Source organism: Podarcis muralis, chromosome 2 (assembly GCF_964188315.1).
Source record: "Podarcis muralis chromosome 2, rPodMur119.hap1.1, whole genome shotgun sequence".
NCBI classification, from domain to species: domain Eukaryota; kingdom Metazoa; phylum Chordata; class Lepidosauria; order Squamata; family Lacertidae; genus Podarcis; species Podarcis muralis.
In genome coordinates, this window is record NC_135656.1 from 29670313 (window position 1) to 29695753 (window position 25441).

A 25441-nucleotide genomic window follows, 5' to 3' on the forward strand; every position below is an offset into this window, starting at 1 on the left:
GGATAGTAAAGAAAAATACATTCGCTTCAGACACTAGTAAGGCTGTATTCCCCCCCTTAACTAAGCAAGTTACAGAAAATAAATATCCCTCTCCCTTGAGTAAGTTGGCATCAGAACTTGAGAAGAACTATGACGATATCCGCATTACCAGTTTCATAAACACGTAATGACACTTCTGCAGTGTGTATAGTTGGTTTCCTTTCTGTTTATCCCATCTATTTCTTTTAAAACAAATGTCCTGCTTTACCCTCTATTCTAAATAGGGCACATTCCATCACCCAACCTTTAACACCTGTATTTTCTTCCTCCCATAGAATTTTACACTAACTATTCAATTTCACCTTATTGCTCTCAGTCCAGCAATTTTCACCGTAATTCTGCCTTGGGAGTATTTGCATAATCCCCCATGCATAATCTCTAATCTTATCTTCCACAGACACCTCAGGAGAGTTGTGGAATATGCTCACTGTACATATGTCCACAACAGATTGCACGGCTGTTTGGCACTGCAATTATGTATAAATCATTTGGTTCACAAGCTCATAGAAGATATTTGTGTTCTCACAGTAGGGCAGATACACTGTTAAGACAGAGGTGCCCAGTGGGACACCCTCCAGATGTTGTTGGGACTGCAACTCCCATCATTCCTGGGAGAGGCAATGCTGGTTGAGGCTAATTCAAGTCAGAGCCCAACAAAAGATGCAGGGCACTATGTTGATTAGCTTTGTTATTAGGAGTATAGCAGATACGGACGTGTTAAAGCCTTGTGTGATGTTTAGTACCTCTCCTTAAAGGCAGTATAGTTTCTCCTAATACTCTAGAAAAGCAACGGAAGAATACCATATACTTCAGAGGCTGTGTTTTTTTCTAAAATATTACCACCCACCCAATATGATTCCTACCATTTGGCGATGCAAGAGGCTGCCTCCTTTCTCAATATGTTCAGTGAGAGCATTGAGCACCTCAGGGTTCACAGCAAGAATCCTGGAAAGGTTTTGCAGACGACTACTAAACTGATGGTAACCAAGATGGATCCAGGAGATGGGCAGCACCTCCTCCTCCGCACTGGGCGAGGCTGCCTTCATTTCCTCTATGCATGATAAGAGAGCTGTCTGCAGCAACTGGAAATTGAACAACAAGTCTTTATAAATAAGTGAATTCTTATAGTAATCACATATCCGGTTGAAATAATCTAATTTCTTCAAAGTTGCTTTTGTGTTTTTTTCTTAATAACCAAATGGTTATTAGATAAATGTGCTAACAATCTCAGTGTTACAATGGCTATAATCTCTTATTTAGGTTAGGTTTTTGTTTTAAAAATAGCTTGGTACTTACAGGGAAACCTTGTTGGTAGGTAATTCTGGTGGTTAATGCTTCCAGTATCTTGACAAAGCAGACTTATATTTATGAAAGACAACTGCCAGCAATACCATTTCTTGCAGATGCTACAGCACACAAATTGTGAACGTAGCAACTGGCACATGCTTTCTTCCAAGCAGCTCAACATCTCTTATTGGTATACTCACATTTAGCTCCTTCGGAGAGGCCACATGCATTATCAGACGGATATAGTCTCTGATAAAACAGTGGAAAATGATGTTTCTTTCTTCAGCAGAGAGACCAGCAATATGCTGCCCCAGTGGTGTCTTCTGAAAGAGTCCTACAAACTTCTCTGCATGGCCTGCAGGTCAGGAGTACAATGGGAGGAAACTAGATTAGATGGGAATTTTAAATGCCATAGTATCTCTATGCCAATAGGCATGAATCTTCTTGACTTGCCAGTCATTTTAAAGGTTGTTTTGTATTGCTTTTTGATGGTATTTTGTTCTTATATTGCTTTAAATGTCCTGATATTTCATGATAGGGCAGTATATAAACGCTTCAATAAATAAATATCTCCCAGAAATACCATGCAGCAGTGGCAATGGCCCTATTTCAAAAGTTAAAAGTATGATGACCCTTTACTTTGTAAGCCTCATAACCCAAAACATTGAAAGCTGTTTGTCGTTTATGAAGAAGTCTTTTGGTAACTACTGAGAAATAGAAAATTTGACATTGCACCAGAAATGTGGGCCAAATCACTCCTTTAGTCCCAAAGCAATGCTCTTAGCAGCTAGCAAGTCTAGGACTGTCATGTCCTGGACATAAATCCAGGACATTCTTGGATACGCACGAAATTTTCAGCAGGAACATTTGTCTGTATGCTTTAGGATATGCCTATAAAAGCAATTAGAAACAGAAGATGCTCAGGGACTAAAAACTTGCATAAGTAGAACCAAAAGCCACTGAAAGATCAAGTAAGAATATAGGGTTGCACTCCCCTGTCCTCCTTCTGATAAAGGTCATCAATTAGGATGACCAAGACCAAATCAAGTCACATAATCAGGCCTGAATGCAGATTGAAATGGGTCAAGATCATGTTTCATCCAAAAGCACTTGCAATTGTTGTGCCACCGCCCTCTCAATCACCTTCTCTACGAAGGGAGAATTTGTGAACAGGATTCCAATGGGGAAAACAGCGCCCGGGGGGAATTTCGGAAAAACGGCAAAATGTCCAGTTTGGGGTTTTTTTTGGCAAACAGAACCATAGAGGACAGCAGCTGAACCCCATAACAAACATCAGAAAGGGATGGTGCCTCATTATTGCCTTCAGATCCACTTGACATATTTATCTAAATGTTCCTATGAGTGACACCAGTTTCAATGTCATCCCTGCACTCTCACCTTCATCACCAATGACATATGGGGCTTGAACCCAAAGGTCTTCCAAAAAATCCTTTATCCTCCAGCTGAAGGGTATTTCATTGCCAGCATCTGTAAATACCTGAAAGGAATTCTCCACCAGAATTGTCTTGGATTGGGAGCTGGGCAAGAAACATGCAAAATCAATCAGTAAGTTGGTAGAATTCCGTTACCAAGCGGGGAAACTTACTATTACTTTTCTTTAATCTATTAATCATTACTAATAAAAAAACACACAAAAAATAGATCATAAGGCCAGCCTTTAATCAAGGTGCATGTAAAATGCAATCTGTTTATATAGAAAAAGAAACAATGAATGCAGAATGAATGGATTACAGAATACAGTTAGTATGAGGGCTGCCTCAATAACTTATTCCATAAGGATGGATGGATGGATGGATGGATGTAGTGGATGCATTTCAGAGACACTATAATTAACACATGGAATAAAAGGATACTACAGGTCTGGAGAACTCTCTTTGGTCCCACAGGATAGCAATTCACAACCCCTACATATATACACACACATCCCGACTAGCCTGGTACTGTACTATGGGAGCAGCTGGGTAAGATCAGGTCCACCCAGCTCACTCACCCAAGTCTCATGGGAGAGAAGATCATCTACTGCCTAGATTTCAAGACAGACTATTGCTTTTTTCAGGCCAGGGTTTTGGATTTAGACCCCAGGGTAGAACAGCGGAAAAACCCCAACAAGTTGAGGAGCAAAGAGGATTAAATTGTGCAAAGGATGGAGGGAAAAAAGGAGGACTTCTGCTAGGATAGACAAGAAGACAAAATGGGAGAAGCTCCTGGAAATGGAGGAGACAGTATTCAAATCTGCAGCAAGGTTCTCCTGTCTAGGCTAGAAATATGTGATATAACCTAGGTATTAAAGAGTTCTGCTGTAAGCCAAACCTACTGAGAAATGGGAAGCCAAACTGTCATGGCCTTCTACTGGCATACATAGTTGCCAAATGAACAAACAGCTTTCAAAATATTCCTTCACATGTAAGTCAAAATCACATTCACCATTTACATTTAATACCAAATCAATTCACCAGCAATCATTGCTGCCTTGGTTGTGCCACTTACCTTTTGTCACTCATAATGTAAGGGATATTCAGAAGATTGAGATCATTGAAGATGAACATCCACAGAGCTTTCACACAACTTTCTGTTTCTGGTCTAACCAGCAGGTCCAAGTTGCCGTCTCTGTCTAGGACAGACACCATATAGGCCAGAAATGGTATAACTGCACTCTGCACCCGCTTCCACAAGGTGTGTCTGCAAGTTTCAAGAGAGGTAAAGGAAACAAACAAACAAACAAAAGAATACCCAATATTAAGAAGAAATTGTTCAGACACAATCACGCACTCTTTCAGGAGCATTCTGACAAGACTGAAAATCTCAAGGGAGAATGTTATAAAGAAAAAGCAATCCTTTTTTTGACTTGCATATATACTTCTTTCTTCTTTTGAAAGCACCTTTCCAACTGTGAACCATGGTTTTGAAGCAAAGTTTATACTGTTTACATAAGGAATGTTACCACCTGAAGCAGAGGCAGAAACTTTGAAAGACAGCCAAACATTATTGGCTCACAGAGCTATTACTGCAGAAAACAACAACACCCAGCTTTATTAAGAGTTTTGGTTCCCATCTTGCCCCAGATACACATGTAAATGCTCTGAACTCAAAAGGGCCAGGATATTTAACTAGCTGTAGTAGTGCAGTTGACTGCAGAAAACAAAAACAAAACAAAACAAAACAAAACAAAACAAAACATGGGAGACTTTTCAGACCCTCACCTGCTGGGAATAAAGCAACAATGCTTTGCAGTAAGTTACCTGAACCATTGTGGTGATGGTGAGGGAAATAGACAAAATTAAAATTTATTCTTCCCCTGCTCATTCTTTTTTAGTAACCACTTGTTGGTGAAATAGATTACTTCATTTGAGACTTTTATTTCCTTCCTGTATTTTCTCTGAATTACATTTGCTCAAAACAGATTCAGGGCTCGCCCTCATTTCCACTTGTCCTGTGCTTTCTTAGACTGTCTTTAAGAATCCGTGGAAAACCTGATTGCTGTTTGTTCCAATTCAGTGCTAAACCACATGTTTTCCCAGGGGAAAGAGGTAAGGAAAAGGGAGGTGGATAAGACCTGTGTGAGTTAGCATGTGCTAGTGACACTACTTTTGGCCACATGCAAAGCCTGTACATGGGGACGTGGGTGGCACTTTGGGTTAAACCACAGAGCCTAGGGCTTGCCGATCAGAAGGTCGGCGGTTCAAATCCCCGCGATGGGGTGAGCTCCCATTGCTCAGTCCCTACTCCTGCCAACCTAGCAGTTCAAAAGCACGCCAAAGTGCAAGTAGATAAATAGGTACCACTCCGGCAGGAAGGTAAACGGTGTTTCCGTGCGCTGCTCTGGTTTGCCAGAAGCGGCTTAGTCATGCTGGCCACATGACCTGGAAGCTGTACGCCAGCTCCCTCCCGCGCACAACCCCAGAGTCATTTGTGACTGGACCTAATGGTCAGGGGTCCCTTTACTTTTAATACTCAGAATGACTTTGTCATGACCAATAAACCTTGTTTTATTTCTCCTTTCAACCAGCTAGATTATTTCGCATATTAGATTGCTGAAATATGACTAGTTTAAACTACTGTGTATACCTGAAAGTTCCTGCTTCTTGGAGGGCATTGAGGTTCGATGCCTCCCGAAGCACCCACTCTTTCATGATGTAAGAGTTCTCCTCTTGCTTTTCCAAAAGGGTTAAGAGGCGATTCTTTGTTATCTTCAGGAAGGAGGCTGAAAAACAGCAGAAAGTGTGCTAACCGGTATTCCTTAAGGCTAGATTTCAAGTGTTGAAGACAAAACAAAAGGTACCGTATTTTTTGCCCCATAGGACGCACCGCCCCATAGGACACACCTAATATTTTTTTTGGGGGGGGAATAAAGGGGGAAAAATTATTTCCCCCCCAGGCACGGGGCAGGCGTGGAGGAAGCCCAAGCTTCCCCCAACCCCAGCCCCCAGAACAGCCTGCTATCCGCAAGCCTAGGGAGCCGCGCCGGTCTCCCCAGGCTTGCAGAGAGCTGTGCGAAGCCCGGGCGCGCTCTTCAGCGCGCACCAGGCTTCGGAATGCAGGCAGCTCTGCGCAACCTTCGGGAGCCCGGCGCAGCTTCATGCCGGTCTCTGGAGGGTTGCACAGAGCTGCAGGAAGCCCGGGAGCGCAGGCAGTGCTACGCAACCCTCGGGAGCCCGGCGCGGCTTCGCGACGGTCTCCCGAGGGTTGCGCAGAGCTTCCTGAAGCCTGGAGAGCAAGAGGGGTCCCTCTCGCTCTCCAGGCTTCAGCGAAAGCCTTCATTCGCCCCATAGGATGCACACACATTTCCCCTTCATTTTTGGAGGGGAAAAGGTGCGTCCTATAGGGCGAAAAATACGGTATCTATTTCTACTGGACCAATAGCTAATTTAGTCGGATTTTATCAGCAACACCAGTTAAGGTTTCACAATCTTCTGCAGTGCTTGACTGTCAACTATGAAATTACAAATATACAGGGTGAGTCCTTTAAAAGAGGCCCTGTGGATACAGAGTACACATATTCCAGACTCACCCTGTATTATCTATATAAAATTGTTGCGAGTTGTCATCTGGGGATGAGTGAAGAGTTTAGAGTATGCTGACTCTACAGAATGCTCAGCATGAAGTAGGAGGGGTTGCAGATGTGCTGCACTGGTGTTTAGAAACTAGACTAGGTGACAGTAAACTACACCTGTTATCTTGGCAAGATGGAAGCAATAAAAGCTTTAACTGATATGATTATGCCTTATTGCCACATCTTGTGGTGGCAAGCAAATTCCACAAGTTAACTATACATGGACAGAAGTACTAATTATTTTTATTTTTATCTCCAAACATTCAGCTTCATTGGATGGCCCCAGGTCCTCGTATTACGAAACAACGAGAAACTTCTATCTTTTTTCTCTCTACACTGCACATAATTCTGTGCTTGATAGCACCTGAGACCCCTGTTACCTCATGCTCTGTGGAAGAAGATTGTGTGAACATATTCTGGGAGGAGCTTGCACCAGAAAGCCTTCCACTTTACAGTGGTACCTCAGGTTAAGAACTTAATTTGTTCTGGAGGTCCGTTCTTAACCTGAAAATGTCCTTAATCTGAGGTACCACTTTAGCTAATGGGGCCTCCCGCTGCCGCCGTGCGATTTCTGTTCTCATCCTGAAGCAAAGTTCTTAACCCAAGGTACTATTTCTGGGTTAGCGGAGTCTGTAACCTGAAGCGTCTGTAACCCGAGGTACCACTGTACAAAACAAAATGCTCCTAGTCATTCATACCTTTCAAATCACTTTCCTCAGAAAGAAGGCTAAGGAGAATTTCAATCCTCCTAGTGCTGCGGCTGGAACTCTCATTTGGGTCTCTTAGCATCCCCACAGCACTTTGCACGCAGCTTCTCAGAAGAACGGTGGTGTCCAAGATTTTGGGCTTTCCAGGAGTAGAGAAAGAGAGCCTATTAATATTGTGAAGCAACACAGGCTAACCTGGTGCACATTTCTTCTCTGAAAAAGGGAACTGATGTAAACAAGAGCTTTCTGCCTGTAATGACTCTCTTGCTTGCTGGCCAATACAGGAGACAAAGATAAAAGATCTGCCCTGCAGCCAGGAATCAGCACATTTATCTGCCTGGAGTAGAGCAATCATAAAAGCAAGGAAAAGGGATAGCACAGTGAGGTCCTATTAACAAAAACCAATAGGTACTTGTTTTGTTATGGTGGAGAAGTGAGACGAACCCACTTCCTGCATTGGAGATCTACTCCACTTGCGATAATTGGTGTCCTTGGTCTCTTTGGAGTGTTTAAGACAGGACCCAGCATGGGATCTTTGTTTTATCAGTCCAATAATAGGCTTAGTGCTGGGAGCAGAGGGGAGAGCAAGAATTGAGTACAGAAGCATGGAGACACTAAAAAGGAGCTCCTGCAATGTTCTGGTAAACAGATGATAGTGAGGCTAACAAAATGACGGCCACCAGGAAAATGCTGAGCTTACTCTCAGTGCTAACAAGGGACGCCTGCAGACTTTGTGATTATTTATTCATTAAATTTCTATCCTGCCCTTCATCCAAGGATCACAGGGCTGTTTACAACACATAACATAGTAGCAAACAAAAACAATACTAACCTGCCCCCACCCAAACACAGACAATTTAAAAGGCCATAAATTAGGTAATAAGCCAAAGGTCTAGGAGAAGAGGAATGTTTTTGCCCAGTACCTAAATATACTGCATGTAACAAAGGTGCCAGGCAAGCCTCCCTGGGGAGAGCATTCCACAAATGGGGAGCCGCTGCAGAAAAGGCCTGCTCTCATGTTGCCACCCTCCAGACCTCTCATGGAGGAGGCACACAAAGAAGGACCTCAGAGGATGATCACAAGGTTTGTTAGTTCTTAGGGAGAGAAGAGGCCCTTGAGGCGATACCATTCACCGCTGTCTTTGAGAGGCTCAGTAGAAGCCCAGAGATGGAAGCTGGCTGAAATGGGCCCTAACTAATTGTTTAGTGTCTAGAGGGAGTGTCTAGAGTTTGGAGGTAGCCAACCTGTTCCTCTGTGATGACAAAAAAAATTCCTTCCAGTAGCACCTTAAAGACCAACTAAGTTAGTTCTTGGTATGAGCTTTCGTGTGCATGCACACTTCTTCTGAAGAAGTGTGCATGCACACGAAAGCTCATACCAAGAACTAACTTAGTTGGTCTTTAAGGTGCTACTGGAAGGAATTTTTTTTGTTTTGACTATGGCAGACCAACACGGCTACCCATCTGTAACCCTCTGTGATGAGGAAGACTTTCCCTTAGGGATCAATTGGAATGGTAGGCCAGAGCGATCCCTGTGCTCAGAGGAACACATGTTCTGGAGAGACTGGCTTTTGGAGACTCCGTGGCAGCAGCAGCAGCAGCCAAAATTCCCATCCCTTAGGTTTTCACCATTCTAACATGGGTGGTCATTTTTACTACAGATCTGCCTGTTTGTTCAGGAAAGCCACAGAAACAATGTACAGGCGAGAGAGCAGAAATGGACAATAAGGGGAGCAAGAAAAAAAGGCAAAGAAGGCTGGGAGGTGGGGGCAGAAAACATGCAAAGATAGCAGAGCAGACGGGAGAAGGGCTGAAGCCCAGGAAAACAGGGAAAGGAACCCAACCTCTGGTATGAGGAAGCATAAGGTAAAGGTAAAGGTACCCCTGCCCGTACGGGCCAGTCTTGACAGACTCTAGGGTTGTGCACCCATCTCACTCTATAGGCCGGGAGCCAGCGCTGTCCGCAGACACTTCCGGGTCACGTGGCCAGCGTGACAAGCTGCATCTGGCGAGCCAGCACAGCACACAGAACGCCATCTACCTTCCCGCTAGTAAGCGGTCCCTATTTATCAACTTGCACCCGGGGGTGCTTTCGAACTGCTAGGTTGGCAGGCGCTGGGACCGAGCAGCGGGAGCGCACCCCGCCGAGGGGATTCGAACCGCCGACCTTTCGATCGGCAAGCCCTAGGCGCTGAGGCTTTAACCCACAGCGCCACCCGCGTCCCATGAGGAAGCATAATCCTTGCTTATTAGATGTTTCCTCACTACACCTGAGAAAATTTGGGGATATGCAGGCTCCCATACCATTTGGGGGGGGGGGGAATGGAGGGGAAACCATAACAGAGAACAAGTACAATAATACCTCTGGGATTTTTATGATTTGTCCTCAGCATGAATAAGGGGGGGGGGGGGAGCACTCTCTGTTTTCAAAGGTAGCCAAATAAAATAATTAAAGTGAGATACATTGAAACTTACAGCCAATCTTTCTGTTTTGGGTGCTGCTGATACCACACCCATCTCCTCATCTTGTTCTTCTTCCTTTGCCATAATCACAGCTGCAAATAATACAGAAGATTGCATAGGGTTGAAATTTGCTTACTGATAAAATTAAGGACACCGGGAATGACTACAGGTTGTCAGAAGTTAATGCTACATTACTTACTGAAATTCTTACACTCACGTTTTTGTGCAGACTTCCCCGTATCTTCATAAAACAGCTGGCTGAGGGTTATGTTCCTCAGGGAAGTTACATCAGAAACCATATCCTTGGATCTCCTTAGATCATCAATGTGCACAGACTGCCACATTCCTAGCAATAGACAGAAATACTTTTGGTGACTACTGCCGTGAAGTTATCATGGCTCAGCACCTGAGGGCCCCAGTCCTGCCACTCACCACCTGGCCCAGGACGGGGCCTGATGGGCTCTATAAAGGACTGCTGCTGCTGCTGCTGCTGCTAGGCAGAGAGGGCTCCGTTTTGTTTTGTTTAAATTGCTGTTATTTTTTACCTATGTCATTTTAAACTGTGATATTCATGCTGTATTCTTAGTTTTAGACTTTGATTTATGTGGAAATTGTTTCCCATTTGGTTGTGTATTTTTTAAATGTGGTTTATTTATTGTTTATGACTTTTTAAATTATGTAAATCTTGTTATGCTGTAAGCCGCCTTGAGCATTGTTTTTTTAACTGTGGAAAGGCGGCATACAAATAAAAAATGATGATGATTTCAAAAAAAGAAAAATCCAGTGCAGGACAGATAGGGATGGGCCTAACTACCTAAAGGCTCAATAATACTGATTTCTTATTTATTAGACTTATATACCATCCTTCATCAAAAGGTATTCACAGTATAGGCATCCTTTAACCCCGTCTGCTCTCTTTGTGTTGTTTTCAAAAGAAAGCAAAAGACAGCAAATACTGCATTTATTAGAGAAGTGTCCTGACCACAAGATTCAATTTGGACCTCAATTTGATACTTCACAAAATAGCCCTATTTTCTTCTCTATTTGCGCTGATATCAGGTATTTATTCTGAGTTGCAACAGCATCCCAAACTCACTGAAAACCTCATATTTATTCTACATCCCACTGCACCAGTCGTGCAGTCCTACCTCCATGAAATCCCACATAGGAACTTCCTCCTTCAACGCGAGATAGCTTAGTGATGAAGAGCACAAACACGGAGGCTTCACCCAGATCTATTTTGTTAATTTCATTAACAGCTGAGTATCTGTAAGGGAAAGGAAACACTTGTCGGCAATTTCAAGAGGCAGTACAGAGGACGCTACTGCCTAATCACGTCTCATTATAGCAACACCTACAAGGCTTACTTCTCCACCCCATCCTAACACCAAGCTTTAAACGTACACTATGTTCATATAGGGACGTGGGTGGCGCTGTGGGTAAAAGCCTCAGCGCCTAGGGCTTGCCGATCGAAAGGTCGGCGGTTCGAATCCCCGCAGCGGGGTGCGCTCCTGTTGTTCGGTCCCAGCGCCTGCCAACCTAGCAGTTCGAAAGCACCCCCGGGTGCAAGTAGATAAATAGGGACCGCTTACTAGCGGGAAGGTAAATGGCGTTCCGTGTGCGGCTCTGGCTCGGCAGAGCAGCGATGTCATGCTGGCCACGTGACCCGGAAGTGTCTCCGGACAGCGCTGGCCCCCGGCCTATAGAGTGAGATGGGCGCACAACCCTAGAGTCTGTCAAGACTGGCCCGTACGGGCAGGGGTACATTTACCTTTATGTTCATATAGCTTCACACAAAAGCTTGTCTTCCCTCACACTTTCCCCAAGTGTTTTACTAGACCTTGAAAAGGGTAGACCTTGAAAAAGGTTGTGGTAACTGTTAGCCATGAGTTCAATGCTGCTCTAATAAAGAAGCTGGAAAATACAACACATCCTATGCAACATACTTGGCTGAGGCAACAATCTGGGCACTGAGAGATCCGTTTTCAAAGTCAGTCTGAATAATCAGTATTTTAGTTCCAGGCGCAACAGAAAGAGAATTCCTGGGAGAAAACAACAGATGTCACAAGAATGGTTAAAAGGGTATTGTATTTCAGGCACAGAGCGGATCATCACACACAACAGTACGGTACCCAGACTTCAAATATCTGAAAGACCACCTCCTTCTCTATAGACCATCTCAGGTGCTGAGACTGGCAGAGGGGGTCCTCTTGGTAGGTTTGGGGTGGTGGTGGTAGCCTGGGAAAGGGCATTATCTGTGGCTGCCCCTAAGCTATGACATCCCTCCCCACAGATGTATGTCTGGTACCTTCATTCTACAGCTTCCAGACAATGCTGAAGACCCAACTCTTGTATATTTTTAGGTCCCACTTTTTATGACTATATGTTGTTTTTAATGTTGTCACACGCCATGGCACCTTAGGGTGAAGGGTGGGTGATAGATAAATAAATATCAACTTCCATCAATCCCAGCAGTCTGAATCTATAACATAACCTTAAATGCTACCACAAGCCCATGCTTATTCTCTACCCATCTGTTTCACTCAAAAATTCTGTTACTGTCATCTTCAATGTGGTCTACAAACCAAGTGGACTGAGAAACGCAAGCCACTCACCGAATTTCTTTCAAAAAGGAATGTTCTGTGTCAAACTGTTGCAAGAAAAGAACTTTTGGAATGCCTACATTGTCCAATAGTTCTGTCTTCAAAGTCTCTGTGTCTGCCGCAGTCAAGAGTCTAGAGAAAGTTGTAACCTGAAACGTAAAGAAAAATACGAGATTTCTCTGTCAGAGATGTACAAAGCCTTTTAAGATTTTTGCACAACTGCACACAGCAAATACTTTTGAAACAAAATGAAGCAATATGGCATGGTAGTCTAATGTCCAATAAAATTAAGGTTAGCCCCACCAGCACCACATACACTAAGGAGGCCCTTGAGTTGCTCTTAGGATCTGAGTGATGCTGACAGCAATCAAGAACCCAACATTTCTGTCAGAACAAATCCCCAAAACTTGGTTGTCAACTACTACACCTATTTGACAACAAAAATTCTATTAGATCATGATGGGAATGAAAATAAAATTAAAAGGGAGGCAGAGAGAGAAAAAGAAATGCAACTCCTGTTTGAAGGAAAAGGTATAATCTGCTGAGTAGTATTTAGATGCCTTCCTTTTTACCCTGACTTAAGCAGTCTAGACGTTGCTAATTTCTTGGACAGTCTTTCCACTGCCAAAGGAAGCACTAGGAAATCATTCCACCAACAAACATGGGCAAAACATATCTTATTTGGATTCTCTAGATCTCTGGCCGCATATGAGACACCAAGAATGCTGGCATCTGAGTTGCCCAAAAAGCAAAATTAATTGTATCACCTGTCACCTGTATCTGCTGCTCGAACTTTTAATTTCAAAATGTTTCTGGCACATGGAACACCCATGGCGAAGCGGATAGCAAAATATTCACTGTTTCATATTGAATATGATCAAATAAAACAATACAACTTGGTTTGCTGTTATGAGAGGCATCTACAGTATGCTTTAGATTTGCATTCTCTCTTCCCTACTCCTTCACACACAAGCCCAAGGCTTGCTGTAGCACATTCTCTTTACAAACCGTATATCGCCATTACACCTGAACTGGACCAGTAGCTACATTTTACCTTGGTGTAAATACTGCTTGATGGACAATTTAATGAAGGTACGCCTGGTAATGGCTGCTTCACTTTTACCCATGAGGAATATCTTAAACCTTTGTACAACCAGTAAAATATAGCTTAGATCAGACTTTTGACTTAACATTTTCTGACAATGTAGAATAATGATCTCCAAGGTGAAGAGAAATATATTTTCTGATCCATATGCTCCCATGTGTAGTCTAGAATTATTAAAGTTCTAATGCCATCTCAGGAGAGCAAAATTCCTAATGTATTAAAAAAAGAACAAAGAAGTATTTCAGAACTCACCTCAATAAAGGTTGTGTGACCCCTAGACTCTGTCTCAAGGCAAGCACGAAGGAACTCTGCAAGCGAAGTGTGATGTTGCTGCTGAAAGTATACCTTGGCCAAGTCATCTGCCAGAAAGGAGCCCAGCTGTGAATCACCAAGGCGGACTACAGAATCGGGCGTTGCACAGTTTAACAGGACCAACTTGGCTTCTTCTTGTACTTTTCGCATCAGTTCCTGAGGGGAAGCATCCATTTTCAGCTTCTCCGTCACCTGCAAGACAACTGAGGCACATGTGTCAGGATGGTAGCCAACAAAGACATCAGAAGGGGTGTATTTCTGCTGGCCCATAAAGTATTTTTCTGTTTCAACTGTTGTGAAGCTGTCCACCCATTTCTTCAATTCTTCCACAGTGTCTCTTTGCCTCCTGTCCAACACAGTATTGATGTCTAGGTAGTGCTTTTCAAGCCTGTTGATCAACGGGATGGGGAAATGTTTGTAGACCACCTCTTTCTCCTCAATGACAATCAAACGGAACTTAGGGTGCACTCTGCATTTCACTCGATGGGTCCCCAAACCCAAGTCAACATACTTTTGACCAGCAAGTTGAACGTAATACTGATTAAGGGCATCATAGAGGCTTTCATACAGATTATGCAGGTTGAGAAGAATGACCATCTGCCCTGTCTCCATACAGATCTTCACTCGGTTGATGTTTCTGCAGATCTGGGTGTATTCCTGGTCTTTGGGAAAACTGGAACCAAAAATAATTTCTGGCTGCTGTGTACCTTTGAAAAAAGCCTGCTGCAGGATCTGGAGGGCTGCATAATTTTCCGTCAACACCAGCAGGTAACGGCATTCACCATCCTCATAGTCACTGTAAATGTTCTGCTGAACTAGATCAATTGTACCAATGTCCTCACGGATGGCATCTCCTTTTTCTGAGAACCTAGACATAAAAATGTTCAAGGCCTCAACCCCTTCTTTACCACTGAAATTACGGAGAACTATCTCTGCTAGTTCACGGGGAGCTGGCTCTCTTCTCAGTTTTTTGGTTAAAGCAAACACCATTTTTATGAGACTGTAATAATCACGCAACCCAAAGAACTCCTTGCCTTGGGTCTTGCAAATTTCCTCATAAGCACTTGCAAAGATGGGAAAGAAGCGGTCAACTTTGTGCAGGACGGAGCGTTCTGAAGAGCAGATACCCTTTGCGCTTTCTATGAGCTCCTTCTTGTTTGGTTCTCCACGGGATACAAAGATGCCTCGATTCATCTTAGCTGGATCCAGCGCCCAGTTAGAGATCCCAATGAAGCCAACTTTTTTATGAGGGAGTGGATCATCATCAACACAGCCATCTTCCAAGAGCGGGTGAAGGGTCTTCAGAGGCATTTTGGGGGAGTCTTCAGCCAAGCCAATTTCGTCTAACACCACCACAGAGACATACTCCTTTAGGTTCTTTCCTTCTTGGAAGCGAGCACAATGCTTGAAAGTGTTGATGATTCCCTCAGGGGTAGAGTGTGGGCTGCACTGAAAGGACACCAAATGGATTTGCTTCAGTTCTTTATAAAGCTCAGTATATGCAGCTTGGCCTTGCATGGCATCAGCCACAATCGTTTTGGCAAGAGATTTGGAACTGCCAGGCTTGCCAATGAGAAACAAGGGGATTTTAAGTTCAATGCAGATAACCATCATAAAAACATTTTCCTTCAGTGCTAAGTTCTTGGCGATCGTTTCCCTCAGAGGTAGGTCACTCAAGAAGAGATCCTGAACTAAGCCAATTTCTTCAATGATTCCCTTTTCATCATCATATGGCTCTGGAAGGATGGTGCTGATGACTGTTCGGTACTCCCTTTTCCTTTCGAGGGAAGCATGGTAGCAAACACCCACTGCAAGAACCAAGGACCAAAGGACTGGGTCTCGCTGGACAAAAACTTTAGCTGCCTTCCTCTCTGCAACTTGCTTCTCCAGATGTTTCATTAGTAGTTCACTGTGGCTGTGGAACCACTTGAAGACTTCCACGCAGCGTTCCACATCCCTGAGGCTGATAAAGCTGCATTCATCATTCCTTTGCCTCATATATGTCTGAGACACAAAAAGCACATCTGTTATTAACTGGAGCTCAACATCAGACATTGGTATTGACCTAGTAAGTCTTTGCACAATCTGCTGTATATATAGTTTTTCAGTAACGTTGTTCAACTGTCCGAAATCCCACACTAGAGGGATCATGCTAGGAGGGAGCGCATGGACACGGTATACCAGCTGCCTAAGAGGAATAGAGCCAAGCTTTTCCTTGGTCTCCTCTGCTTTGACACGGTAGCCTAAGCCAGCCGATTCCAAGCGCTGAATCATTTCCCCTGTATGCTTGCGATAAGGATTGCATGCAGCTATGATTTGCAGACCTGAGTTGTGGATCAAAGGCTGTCCTTCAACTGTGCGATCACACAAGACTTCCTTGATGCTGCTGACAGCTTCAGTGGTGTTGGCTTCATCAAAAAACAGGATGGTGTCAAACTGGTATTGTTGCTTATTGTCAATAGCAATGTCTTCTGCTTCCCTGACTTTGGCATAGATTGCATCTGCTGTGGTGCCTCCATGGACCTTGACAAGCTTCATGTTATCGGCATTGGCACCGCTCCTACGTAGTTCGCACAGGAATTTTATTAGCCTGGTTTTTCCACAGCCAGTTTCTCCCATGAGGACAACAGGGATACCACACCTGAATCGCATTTCAATGGCAAGGATCTTTAGCATATTGTCTGTTGTGAGCTCATACGTATCATCAGGATCAATTGGCCACTGTATTCCTAAAACCATGCAAAGTTTCTCAATTTTGTCATGTCTGGGCAGTGCATCAAAATTAATGTTGAATGGAACTCTCTGAAGGCACAATCCCTGGTATAGCTGAGCTGTCATTACATTTCTCTTGATGACACTCCCATTCAAGGGATTGATGGCATCAATACCACCATTAGCACTGGGTTTGAGATGAAAGCCAATGAATGTCATAGATACAGAATCCGCATTGAAAAATATATATGGGTGGGGTTCTGACTCCCACTTCTTCCGAACACGAAATGGAGCAAGATCTTCTTCTGTGACTCCTTCCATGTCAAAAAACTGATTCCCAGGGCTTTCATCAGAAATGTTTAGAGATGGTGTAGCAAAATCCTTTGCCATTAAAATCATAAATGTGACCACGAAATTTTTGAAGCCGTGTAAAGCGTCGTCGACAAAAGCAGCATTACAGAACACTGATGTTTCACAATTTCTCAGTTGAAGGTTCAAAAACCAAACAAAGTTTCTCAGTTCTGACCAGGAAGGATCTATCACTCCACAGTGGATCAGGAGCATCTGCAGGCACTCTGCTGGTGTCCCTTCAACAGAGCCTTTTTCATACTGGAATGTGTCAAGACAATCTCCTCTGTTAGATCTTCTCAAGTACTGGTAGGGTCTCTGAAAGGCTTCGCTATGGAACACTTCCTGATCTATACCTGGGTCTGAGCAATCATAGGACAGATTCCTCTGCATGTCCATTTCTAGGACTTCCTTGGGAGATCTGCAGGTTACTTTGGGGAACACATCCATGAAGTTGTACTTCAATCCTGGAAAATACTTTTTTTAAAGAGAGAGAGAGAGAGAGAGAGAGAGAGAGAGAGAGAGAGAGAGAGAAAGAAGGGAAAGGTTATCCCAATATCACACATCTTGGTCACTCATACTATTGATTGATTGATTGATTGATTGATTGATTGGTTGGTTTTGGTAATTTTTCCACAGCTTTTAAACTTTTAAACTGACGAGTTAATACTGCTTCTCATTCATTCTATTTTCCTGGATAATTAAAAAAATATCAGTTATCTTAGCACACATACAATTTTAATATCAACATTCCATAAATACATGATTATGTTAGAAATCATTAAACTCTTAAAAAATGGGAGCTTTGCAATAGGGTTTTTCAGTGGTGTACTAGCAAAGTACCATGTAAGAACCATGAACCTTGGTAAGTTGGATGTGATCAAAAATGAGATGGCAAGAATAAATACTGACATCCTGGGCACCAGTGAACTAAAATGGACGGGAATGGGCAAATTCAGCTTGGATGACCATCAAATCTACTACTGTGGGCAAGAATCCCGTAAAAGAAATGGAGTGGCCTTCATAGTCAACAAAAGAGTGGCGAAAGCTGTACTGGGATGCAATCTCAAAAATGATAGAATGATCTCGATACAAATCCAAGGCAGACCTTTTAACATACAGTAATCCAAGTTTATGCACCAACTACTGGTGCTGAAGAAACTGAAATTGACCAATTCTATGAAGACTTACAACACCTTATAGAAATGACACCAAAGAAGGATGTTCTTCTCATTATAGGGGATTGGAATGCTAAAGTAGGGAGTCAAGAGATAAAAGGAACAACTGGCAAGTTTGGCCTTGGTGTTCAAAACGAAGCAGGGCAAAGGCTAATAGAGTTTCGTCAAGAGAACAAGCTGGCCATCACAAACACTCTTTTCCAACAACACAAGAGACGACTCTACACATGGACATCACCAGATGGGCAGCATCGAAATCAGATTGATTATATTCTCTGCAGCCAAAAATGGAGAAGCTCTATACAGTCAGCAAAAACAAGACCTGGAGCTGACTGTGGCTCAGATCATCAGCTTCTTATAACAAAATTCAAGCTTAAACTGAAGAAAGTAGGAAAAAGCACTGGGCCGGTAAGATACAATCTAAATCAAATCCCTTATGAATACACAGTGGAAGTGAGGAACAGGTTTAAGGATTTAGAGTTGATGGACAGAGTGCCTGAAGAACTATGGATGGAGGCTCGTAACATTGTACAGGAGGCAGCAACGAAAACCATCCCAACGAAAAGGAAATGCAAGAAAGCAAAGTGGCTGTCCAACGAGGCCTTACAAATAGCGGGGGAGAGAAGGCAAGCAAAAAGCAAGGGAGATAGTGAAAGATACAGGAAATTGAATGCAGATTTCCAAAAAATAGCAAGGAGAGACAAGAAGGCCTTCTTAAATGAGCAATGCAAAGAATTAGAGGAAAACAATAGAATGGGAAGAACCAGAGATCTGTTCAAGAAAATTGGAGATATGAAAGGAACATTTCGTACAGAGATCACCATAATAAAGGACAAAAGTAGTAAGGCCCTAACAGAAGCAGAAGGCATCAAGAAGAGGTGGCAAGAATACACAGAGGAATTATACCAGAAAGATATGGCTGTCTCGTACACCCCAGGTAGTGTGGTTGCTGACCTTGAGCCAGACATCCTGGAGAGTGAAGTCAAATGGGCCTTAGAAAGCACTGCTAATAACAAGGCCAGTGGAAGTGATGATATTCCAGCTGAACTATTTAAAATTTTTAAAGATGATGCTGTTAAGGTGCTACACTCAATATGCCAGCAAATTTGGAAAACTCAGAAGTGGCCAGAGGATTGGAGAAGATCAGTCTACATCCCAATCCCAAAGAAGGGCAATGCCAAAGAATGCTCCAACTACCGCACAATTGCACTCATTTCACACGCTAGCAAGGTTATGCTTAAAATTCTACAAGGCAGGCTTAAGCAGTATGTGGACCGAGAACTCCCAGAAGTGCAAGCTGGATTTCGAAGGGGCAGAGGAACCAGAGACCAAATTACAAACATGCGCTGGATCATGGAGAAAGCTAGAGAGTTCCAGAAAGACATCTACTTCTGCTTCATTGACTATGCAAAAGCCTTTGACTGTGTCGACCACAGCAAACTATGGCAAGTTCTTAAAGAAATGGGAGTGCCTGATCACCTCATCTGTCTCCTGAGAAATCTCTATGTGGGACAAGAAGCTACAGTTAGAACTGGATATGGAACAACTGATTGGTTCAAAATTGGGAAAGGAGTACGACAAGGCTGTATATTGTCTCCCTGCTTATTTAACTTATATGCAGAATTCATCATGCGAAAGGCTGGGCTGGATGAATCCCAAGCCGGAATAAAGATTGCCGGAAGAAATATCAACAACCTCAGATATGTAGATGACACAACCTTGATGGCAGAAAGTGAGGAGGAATTAAAGAACCTGTAACATCATGGCCCCTGGTCCCATCACATCCTGGCAAATAGAAGGGGAAGAAATGGAGGCAGTGAGAGATTTTACTTTCTTGGGTTCCATGATCACTGCAGATGGTGACAGCAGTCACAAAATTAAAAGACGCCTGCTTCTTGGAAGAAAAGCAATGACAAACCTAGACAGCATCTTAAAAAGCAGAGACATCACCTTGCCAATAAAGGTCTGTATAGTTAAAGCTATTGTTTTCCCAGTAGTGATGTATGGAAGTGACAGCTGGACCATAAAGAAGGCTGATCGCTGAAGAATTGATGCTTTTGAATTATGGTGATGGAGGAGACTCGAGAGTCCCATGGACTGCAAGAAGATCAAACCTATCCATTTTGAAGGAAATCAGCCCTGAGTGCTCACTGGAAGGACAGATCCAGAAGCTGAGGCTCCAATACTTTGGCCACCTCATGAGAAGAGAAGATTCCCTGGAAAAGACCCTGATGTTGGGAAAGATTGAGGGCACAAGGAGAAGGGGACGACAGAGGACGAGATGGTTGGACAGTGTTCTCGAAGCTGCCAGCATGAGTTTGACCAAACTGCGGAAGGCAGTGGAAGACAGGAGTACCTGGGATGCTCTGGTCCATGGGGTCACGAAGAGTCGGACACGACTAAACAACAACTAGCAATTTAGGACATAGTAGTTCAATACCCATAGGTACTTACAGATCTAGTTTGTTTTCTTGGTGATGAAGATGTTTGAAGAATTTCTACAACATACAAATGACACTGTTTCCGCAGCCAGAGTTTCCCATGTATATCTGCCAGGTACTGTAAAACTAAAAGCTTGAACAGAAATTCTGGAATTCCAGAATGAACCTAGGAAAATACAGAAATGTAGTAAAAAGACAAATGAAATTTTCCTCCTCATTGAGTTGCCAACCAACCAATAACAACCAACTTTATTAAGTGAGGGGTAGGGTAAGGAGACAAAGTTTTGCCAAAACCATGGTATACTCACTGAAGAAGTGATATCAAAATGAAATATCATAGGCTGTTTCTGGTACTTATGGTGCAGGTATGGGAGAAGAGACTTCAGCACTTTCCCTTCATCCACGTGGGGGTCTATCAACCTAATAGTTTTTAGTGGCACTTCAGAGCGATGTAGTTTTGCTTCCATTTTCTGTTGCAGCCTCTTTACATAGAGAGATTTTCCTATTGTTAATAATAAAAACATATCTGAGTTATTAATGGGCACAGCAGGCACACAATGGATTGGTTTGAAACTGAGAGCACTCAATAGTCTGGGCTTCTGCTGAGCAACAAGTAGGAAGAATCTGGGTGAGGGAGAGAAACTGATCCAATAAACACTTGGATACAGTCTTCAGCTAGAGCTGTACTAACTGTTTATCCCAAAATGTACCAGTCACAGCTGCCACCACCTGCACTGTAACCTCTGGTTTTCATCTTGGAATCATCTCTGTAAAAAGAGGTACTATTCCTTCCAACATTTATGTCTAAGCTTGGGACAAAAACACTAAACAGCAGGCTGAAATACTGTTCAAGTAAAACTACTCTTTTAGACAGGCACTGAGCCTGCTGTTTAATGTGCCCCTTGCCCCTCATTATTCCTGTGCTGATCTTTCCAGTTACAAGCTGAAAGAGCATCACAGAAGGAAAAACAACAGACCATGTTTTATACCCTCAAGTTTTAGTCTACACATTCTGAAACATAGATGGAAAACTAGATGTACTTAGTTCACTCACCTACTCCAGCTCTTTCAGAAGCTACAATCCCAACGCACATTTGGTCCTTGAAGACAGAAGCCGATGAATTTTGTGTTGCTTTGTAATGATTCCCAAGGTAGCCCTGAATGTCCTTCAGGGGCTGCTGAGGGATCATGTGAACTTTGAACTGGCTGAAGACAGAAGGGACATAGCAGTGCTCTCTCTCACAGTTGCAGAGAATCACTAGCCGATAATCATCCTGATGCTTTAAGTGAAGACTCTGGAAAAGTTCCTCAGACCTGTAGCCAACATCATAACTCAACTCATCTGCAAACAGCAAGGTGTAAATCTTTTCCCCCTTATAGCCTGAAGTGAGGCACCGCCTCAAAAACAGCGCCACTTGTTCATAGCTGGTTTGTGGTGTGCAGAGCAGGACTTCATCGTAAGAGGGTAGCATCTCCCCTGGACTGTTCATGTAGATGGCCAGTGCCGAAGCCAACACCTCAGAGCGAGGACAGAGAATGAGGTTAGGCCTGCCAGCATGAAGACCTTGTGGCAATTTTCGCATAACACTCCTCTTCTCCAGATCTGCCAGGGTGGCCAAGTAAATGCCAAGGGTTTCAATGTCCAGGCAGCCTGGAAGGAAGGAGCCCATACTTCCCATGTACGACTCCCAGATGTACTCCAGTTGTACAGCCAACTCTTTCCCTCTTGCCACCGGCCCAAATAAATCGGCAAAATTCCTCTTTGCTTTTTTAGACACTACTTGGCGGGAGATCTCCTGGATATCTTGCTTGCTGCAGTTGCGCTTTATAAATGACAGCATCGTTAAGGCAGCCTCACTGGGGCACTCTGAGCCAAGCTCCTTGCACAAGTATACAAACTGTTCTGCCATATAGTAATTCAAATAATAGTACTGGGATCGCTTCTCCGACATAAACTGGTTCCACTTTTCCAGGAAACTCTCCATCTTTCGGCAAATGAGTGGCAGAACATCTGTGACATCTCCATTTCCAGTAAGGACAGAACTAGAATTTAAATTGAAATCCATGCAAAGGCAGAATTCATGGTTGGGTGAGCAATATACACTAGCGACCCAAGAGCGGAAAAGCATGTTTCCAGCAGAATGAAGGTTGATGAAAGACAGTGCAAGCCTCTGGACACTAGAAAATACCTGGGTGCAGAAGAAACACAGCAGAAGACAGCACAATGAATCTAAATATCACAACACCAATGAATGTGAAATATGCATTACCCATTGCCACCCTTACTACTAGAATGCCTAAACTAGCATTGGCCAACTCCATTTGCTTAGAGACAGAGCTACACCAGCAGAAACTATGGCCAAATTGAACTTTTAAGCTGGTTAACCAAAATACATGAAGGCGGTATAAAAAACTGGTTCTCCTAACATTTATTGATTTAAAAACTGATACACCACTTTTCATTTATAGAGCTCAAAGGGGTTCACAATATGTATTAAAATAATGGGGGGGAGAGACATTTACTTCCTGAATTTTTCTTCAACCTTTCTCCCTTCAACATTCTGTACAGGCAAACAGTCAACAAGCTCTGGTCCAAGGGCATTCAGGGTGTAAAATTTTAATTGTTTTAAAATTTATCAGGAACACTGAAATTTAGAAAGGTCAAGTGAGCCAAATGATGGAGCTATTCAATTCCCAAAGGAACATCCTAATCAGCAACAAATCATCACAATTCAATGTGATGCAAACTTCTGTGAAGTTTCAAATTGTATTTTACATCTCAGGGGGAAAAACACTTACTGAAATCTCTACAATCTCTCAAACGACACAGAAATGCAGCATGACTGGAAGAAGAACCCCATTACTCTTGTCCCCCACCACACATCCCTCAAAGGACAATATGAGTTTCAAAATACAAACAGGAAATTATGCCTGAAAACTGACCTCAGAAAACTTCTCTACTTCTGCACCTTGTTCTACCTTGCCTGACATCAGCATCAGCTTATTCATCAATTCTCGGAGCTCTTCTAGGGAGTACTGCCGTTCCTCTTCTTGGCCACCGTGACTTTCTGAGATAGTCAGGCACAGGACAGTATCCAGAGAAACCTAGAAATAAATTTAATCATTGCTTTATTTCCTTATGATGTCATACAAGGTTCCCCCCTACTATATGTAGAGATAGCAGTTGTCAGCGGTAAATAGGTTTATGCTAAATACTGAGAGGGTTGCACCAAATTATGAGGGCAATGTCTTTGGAAAGATGCCAGTAAAAAGTTGTGGCAAATGCCACCAACAGAAAATAGCTCTGTGATAGTGAATTCTCAAGTTCACACTCATGAACACTATGGGAGGAAATCCCTGACCAACCTAATGGTGTTACAACAGAGAGGCACCAGGAAATGATAAAAGAAGCAGTTTATTGAAAGAGACACTTAGAAAGGGTTATATCATTCACTTTATAGCAGGCTGTTTGTTGGGTGTGGTATACAGAAAAAGTAGATACTGAGCGATGAGGAGAAAGGTTACAAAAACTGGGACAATATACTTACCTTCCGGCCTTCTGCTGGTGCCCTAATTCGGTAGATTCCCTTGCTATTGATTTTAGTTGCCAGGGATATAGATGATAGTTCCACAGAACCATGACTCTCTTTTATTGTTTTTAGCCATTCCAAGTATCTTGCAGAATCACGCTGTAGGGTTTAGGGAGAAGATATACTCTGAATTAGTCCCATACTTTATCCCAGAACAAATCATATGCTGATAATAGCATAGCCATAGATGACAAGGGAGCATGGTGTGTTGCTAAATGACAATCCTCACTCTAGGACATGATTATTTGAATCTGGAAGATTTCTGTTCCGCTATTCTGTGCTGTGAAGCCCAGAGATATTTCATGAAATTAAAAGTAGCTACTGAACCCACCAGCTGGTATGATGCACAAAACTGCAGTGTATGCAGTAGAATAGAGCACAGGCATAAATGCTATTCACATACAAAGCACACACTACTCTGCAGAATGTAGGTTTAAGTAGCTACAAGGTGGATATCCCTACAAGATCTCAATGTCCACACCAATAATTTTCTACCCTTCATTATATCTACAGTAAACTCACACCTGGACACAGGTGGCACTGTGGTCTAAACCACAGAGCCAAGGGCTTGCCGATCAGAAGGTCAGCGGTTTGAATCTCCATGACGGGGTGAGTTCCCGTTGCTCGGTCCCAGCTCCTGCCCACCTAGCTGTTCAAAAGCACGTCAAAGTGCAAGTAGATAAATAGGTACCGCTCCGGCAGGAAGGTAAATGGCATTTCCGTGCACTGCTCTGGTTTCACCAGAAACAGCTTAGTCATGCTGGCCACATGACCCGGAAGCTGTCTGCGGACAAACGCTGGCTCCCTCAGCCAGTAAAGTGAGATGAGCGCCACAACCCCAGAGTTGTCCGCGACTGGACTTAATGATCAGGGGTCCCTTTACCTTTAAACTCACATTGGATGCAGTATCTTTATAAAATACACAGCTTAATAAGAGCAGATATACACAGATGAACTAAGGTCCAACTGCAGGAATTACCAGTTTTTTTGGGAGGTTGTTGTCACTCTCCAGAGCTTTCCAAAGTTTCCTCAAGCACTTCATGAGCTCCCCAAATCCCGATTCCCGTTTCAAGTCATACAACAGGGAGGAGTAGCCAAGGACAGCATCATGGAAACAAGCCACACGATCCACATCCATGTCATTCTCTCCCGCAGAGATAGAAGCTAAGTCCACAAATACCTTCAGCTCATTCTTATCTAATGCAAATAAACAAAGTGAAAGACACCCCAAAGTTTACTGTCTATAAGTTCCGCCCCTGGTAGTACTCCATGCCTTTCTACTAGGACCTACATCTTTATTCAGTGCTTGACACAAAGCCTGCATTACTTACGTTTGCTTCCTTTGCTTTGTGAAGTGGAATAAACCACAAGGAGGCAAAAGAACTATTGTGATAATCTGAAAGGTGTTTCTCAGAGGTTCTGAAAAACATGACATTGTGGGCTATGCTGCCCTCTCAAATTAAAAACAGGAAATGCATCTTGCTCTTTGTCCATTGGCCATGCCCCCCAGGGAAAACCTTGATGCACTCTCTGAACCTATGTAAGGAAGCTAGCTCATAGGTTGGGCCCATGCCTTGTGTTCAAC

At 43.2% G+C, this 25441-nt stretch overlaps 1 protein-coding gene across 1 annotated transcript in view; it reads right to left on the minus strand.

Moving 5' to 3' along the window:
• LOC114588958 (E3 ubiquitin-protein ligase RNF213-like) overlaps positions 1–25441 on the minus strand; it is a 93729-nt gene that overhangs the window by 25880 nt on the left and 42408 nt on the right. Inside the window, exons 23-40 of the mRNA XM_077924089.1 lie at positions 24836–25053; positions 23815–23955; positions 23210–23371; positions 21321–22455; positions 20575–20768; positions 20280–20432; positions 13528–17124; positions 12183–12319; positions 11514–11609; positions 10716–10834; positions 9785–9913; positions 9580–9659; positions 7096–7243; positions 5413–5548; positions 3835–4026; positions 2725–2864; positions 1527–1681; positions 903–1121 (exon numbers count right to left, since the gene is read on the minus strand). Of these exons, the coding sequence (XP_077780215.1) occupies positions 903–1121; positions 1527–1681; positions 2725–2864; positions 3835–4026; positions 5413–5548; positions 7096–7243; positions 9580–9659; positions 9785–9913; positions 10716–10834; positions 11514–11609; positions 12183–12319; positions 13528–17124; positions 20280–20432; positions 20575–20768; positions 21321–22455; positions 23210–23371; positions 23815–23955; positions 24836–25053 (7151 nt within the window). The remainder of the gene's footprint in view (positions 1–902; positions 1122–1526; positions 1682–2724; positions 2865–3834; positions 4027–5412; positions 5549–7095; positions 7244–9579; positions 9660–9784; positions 9914–10715; positions 10835–11513; positions 11610–12182; positions 12320–13527; positions 17125–20279; positions 20433–20574; positions 20769–21320; positions 22456–23209; positions 23372–23814; positions 23956–24835; positions 25054–25441) is intronic.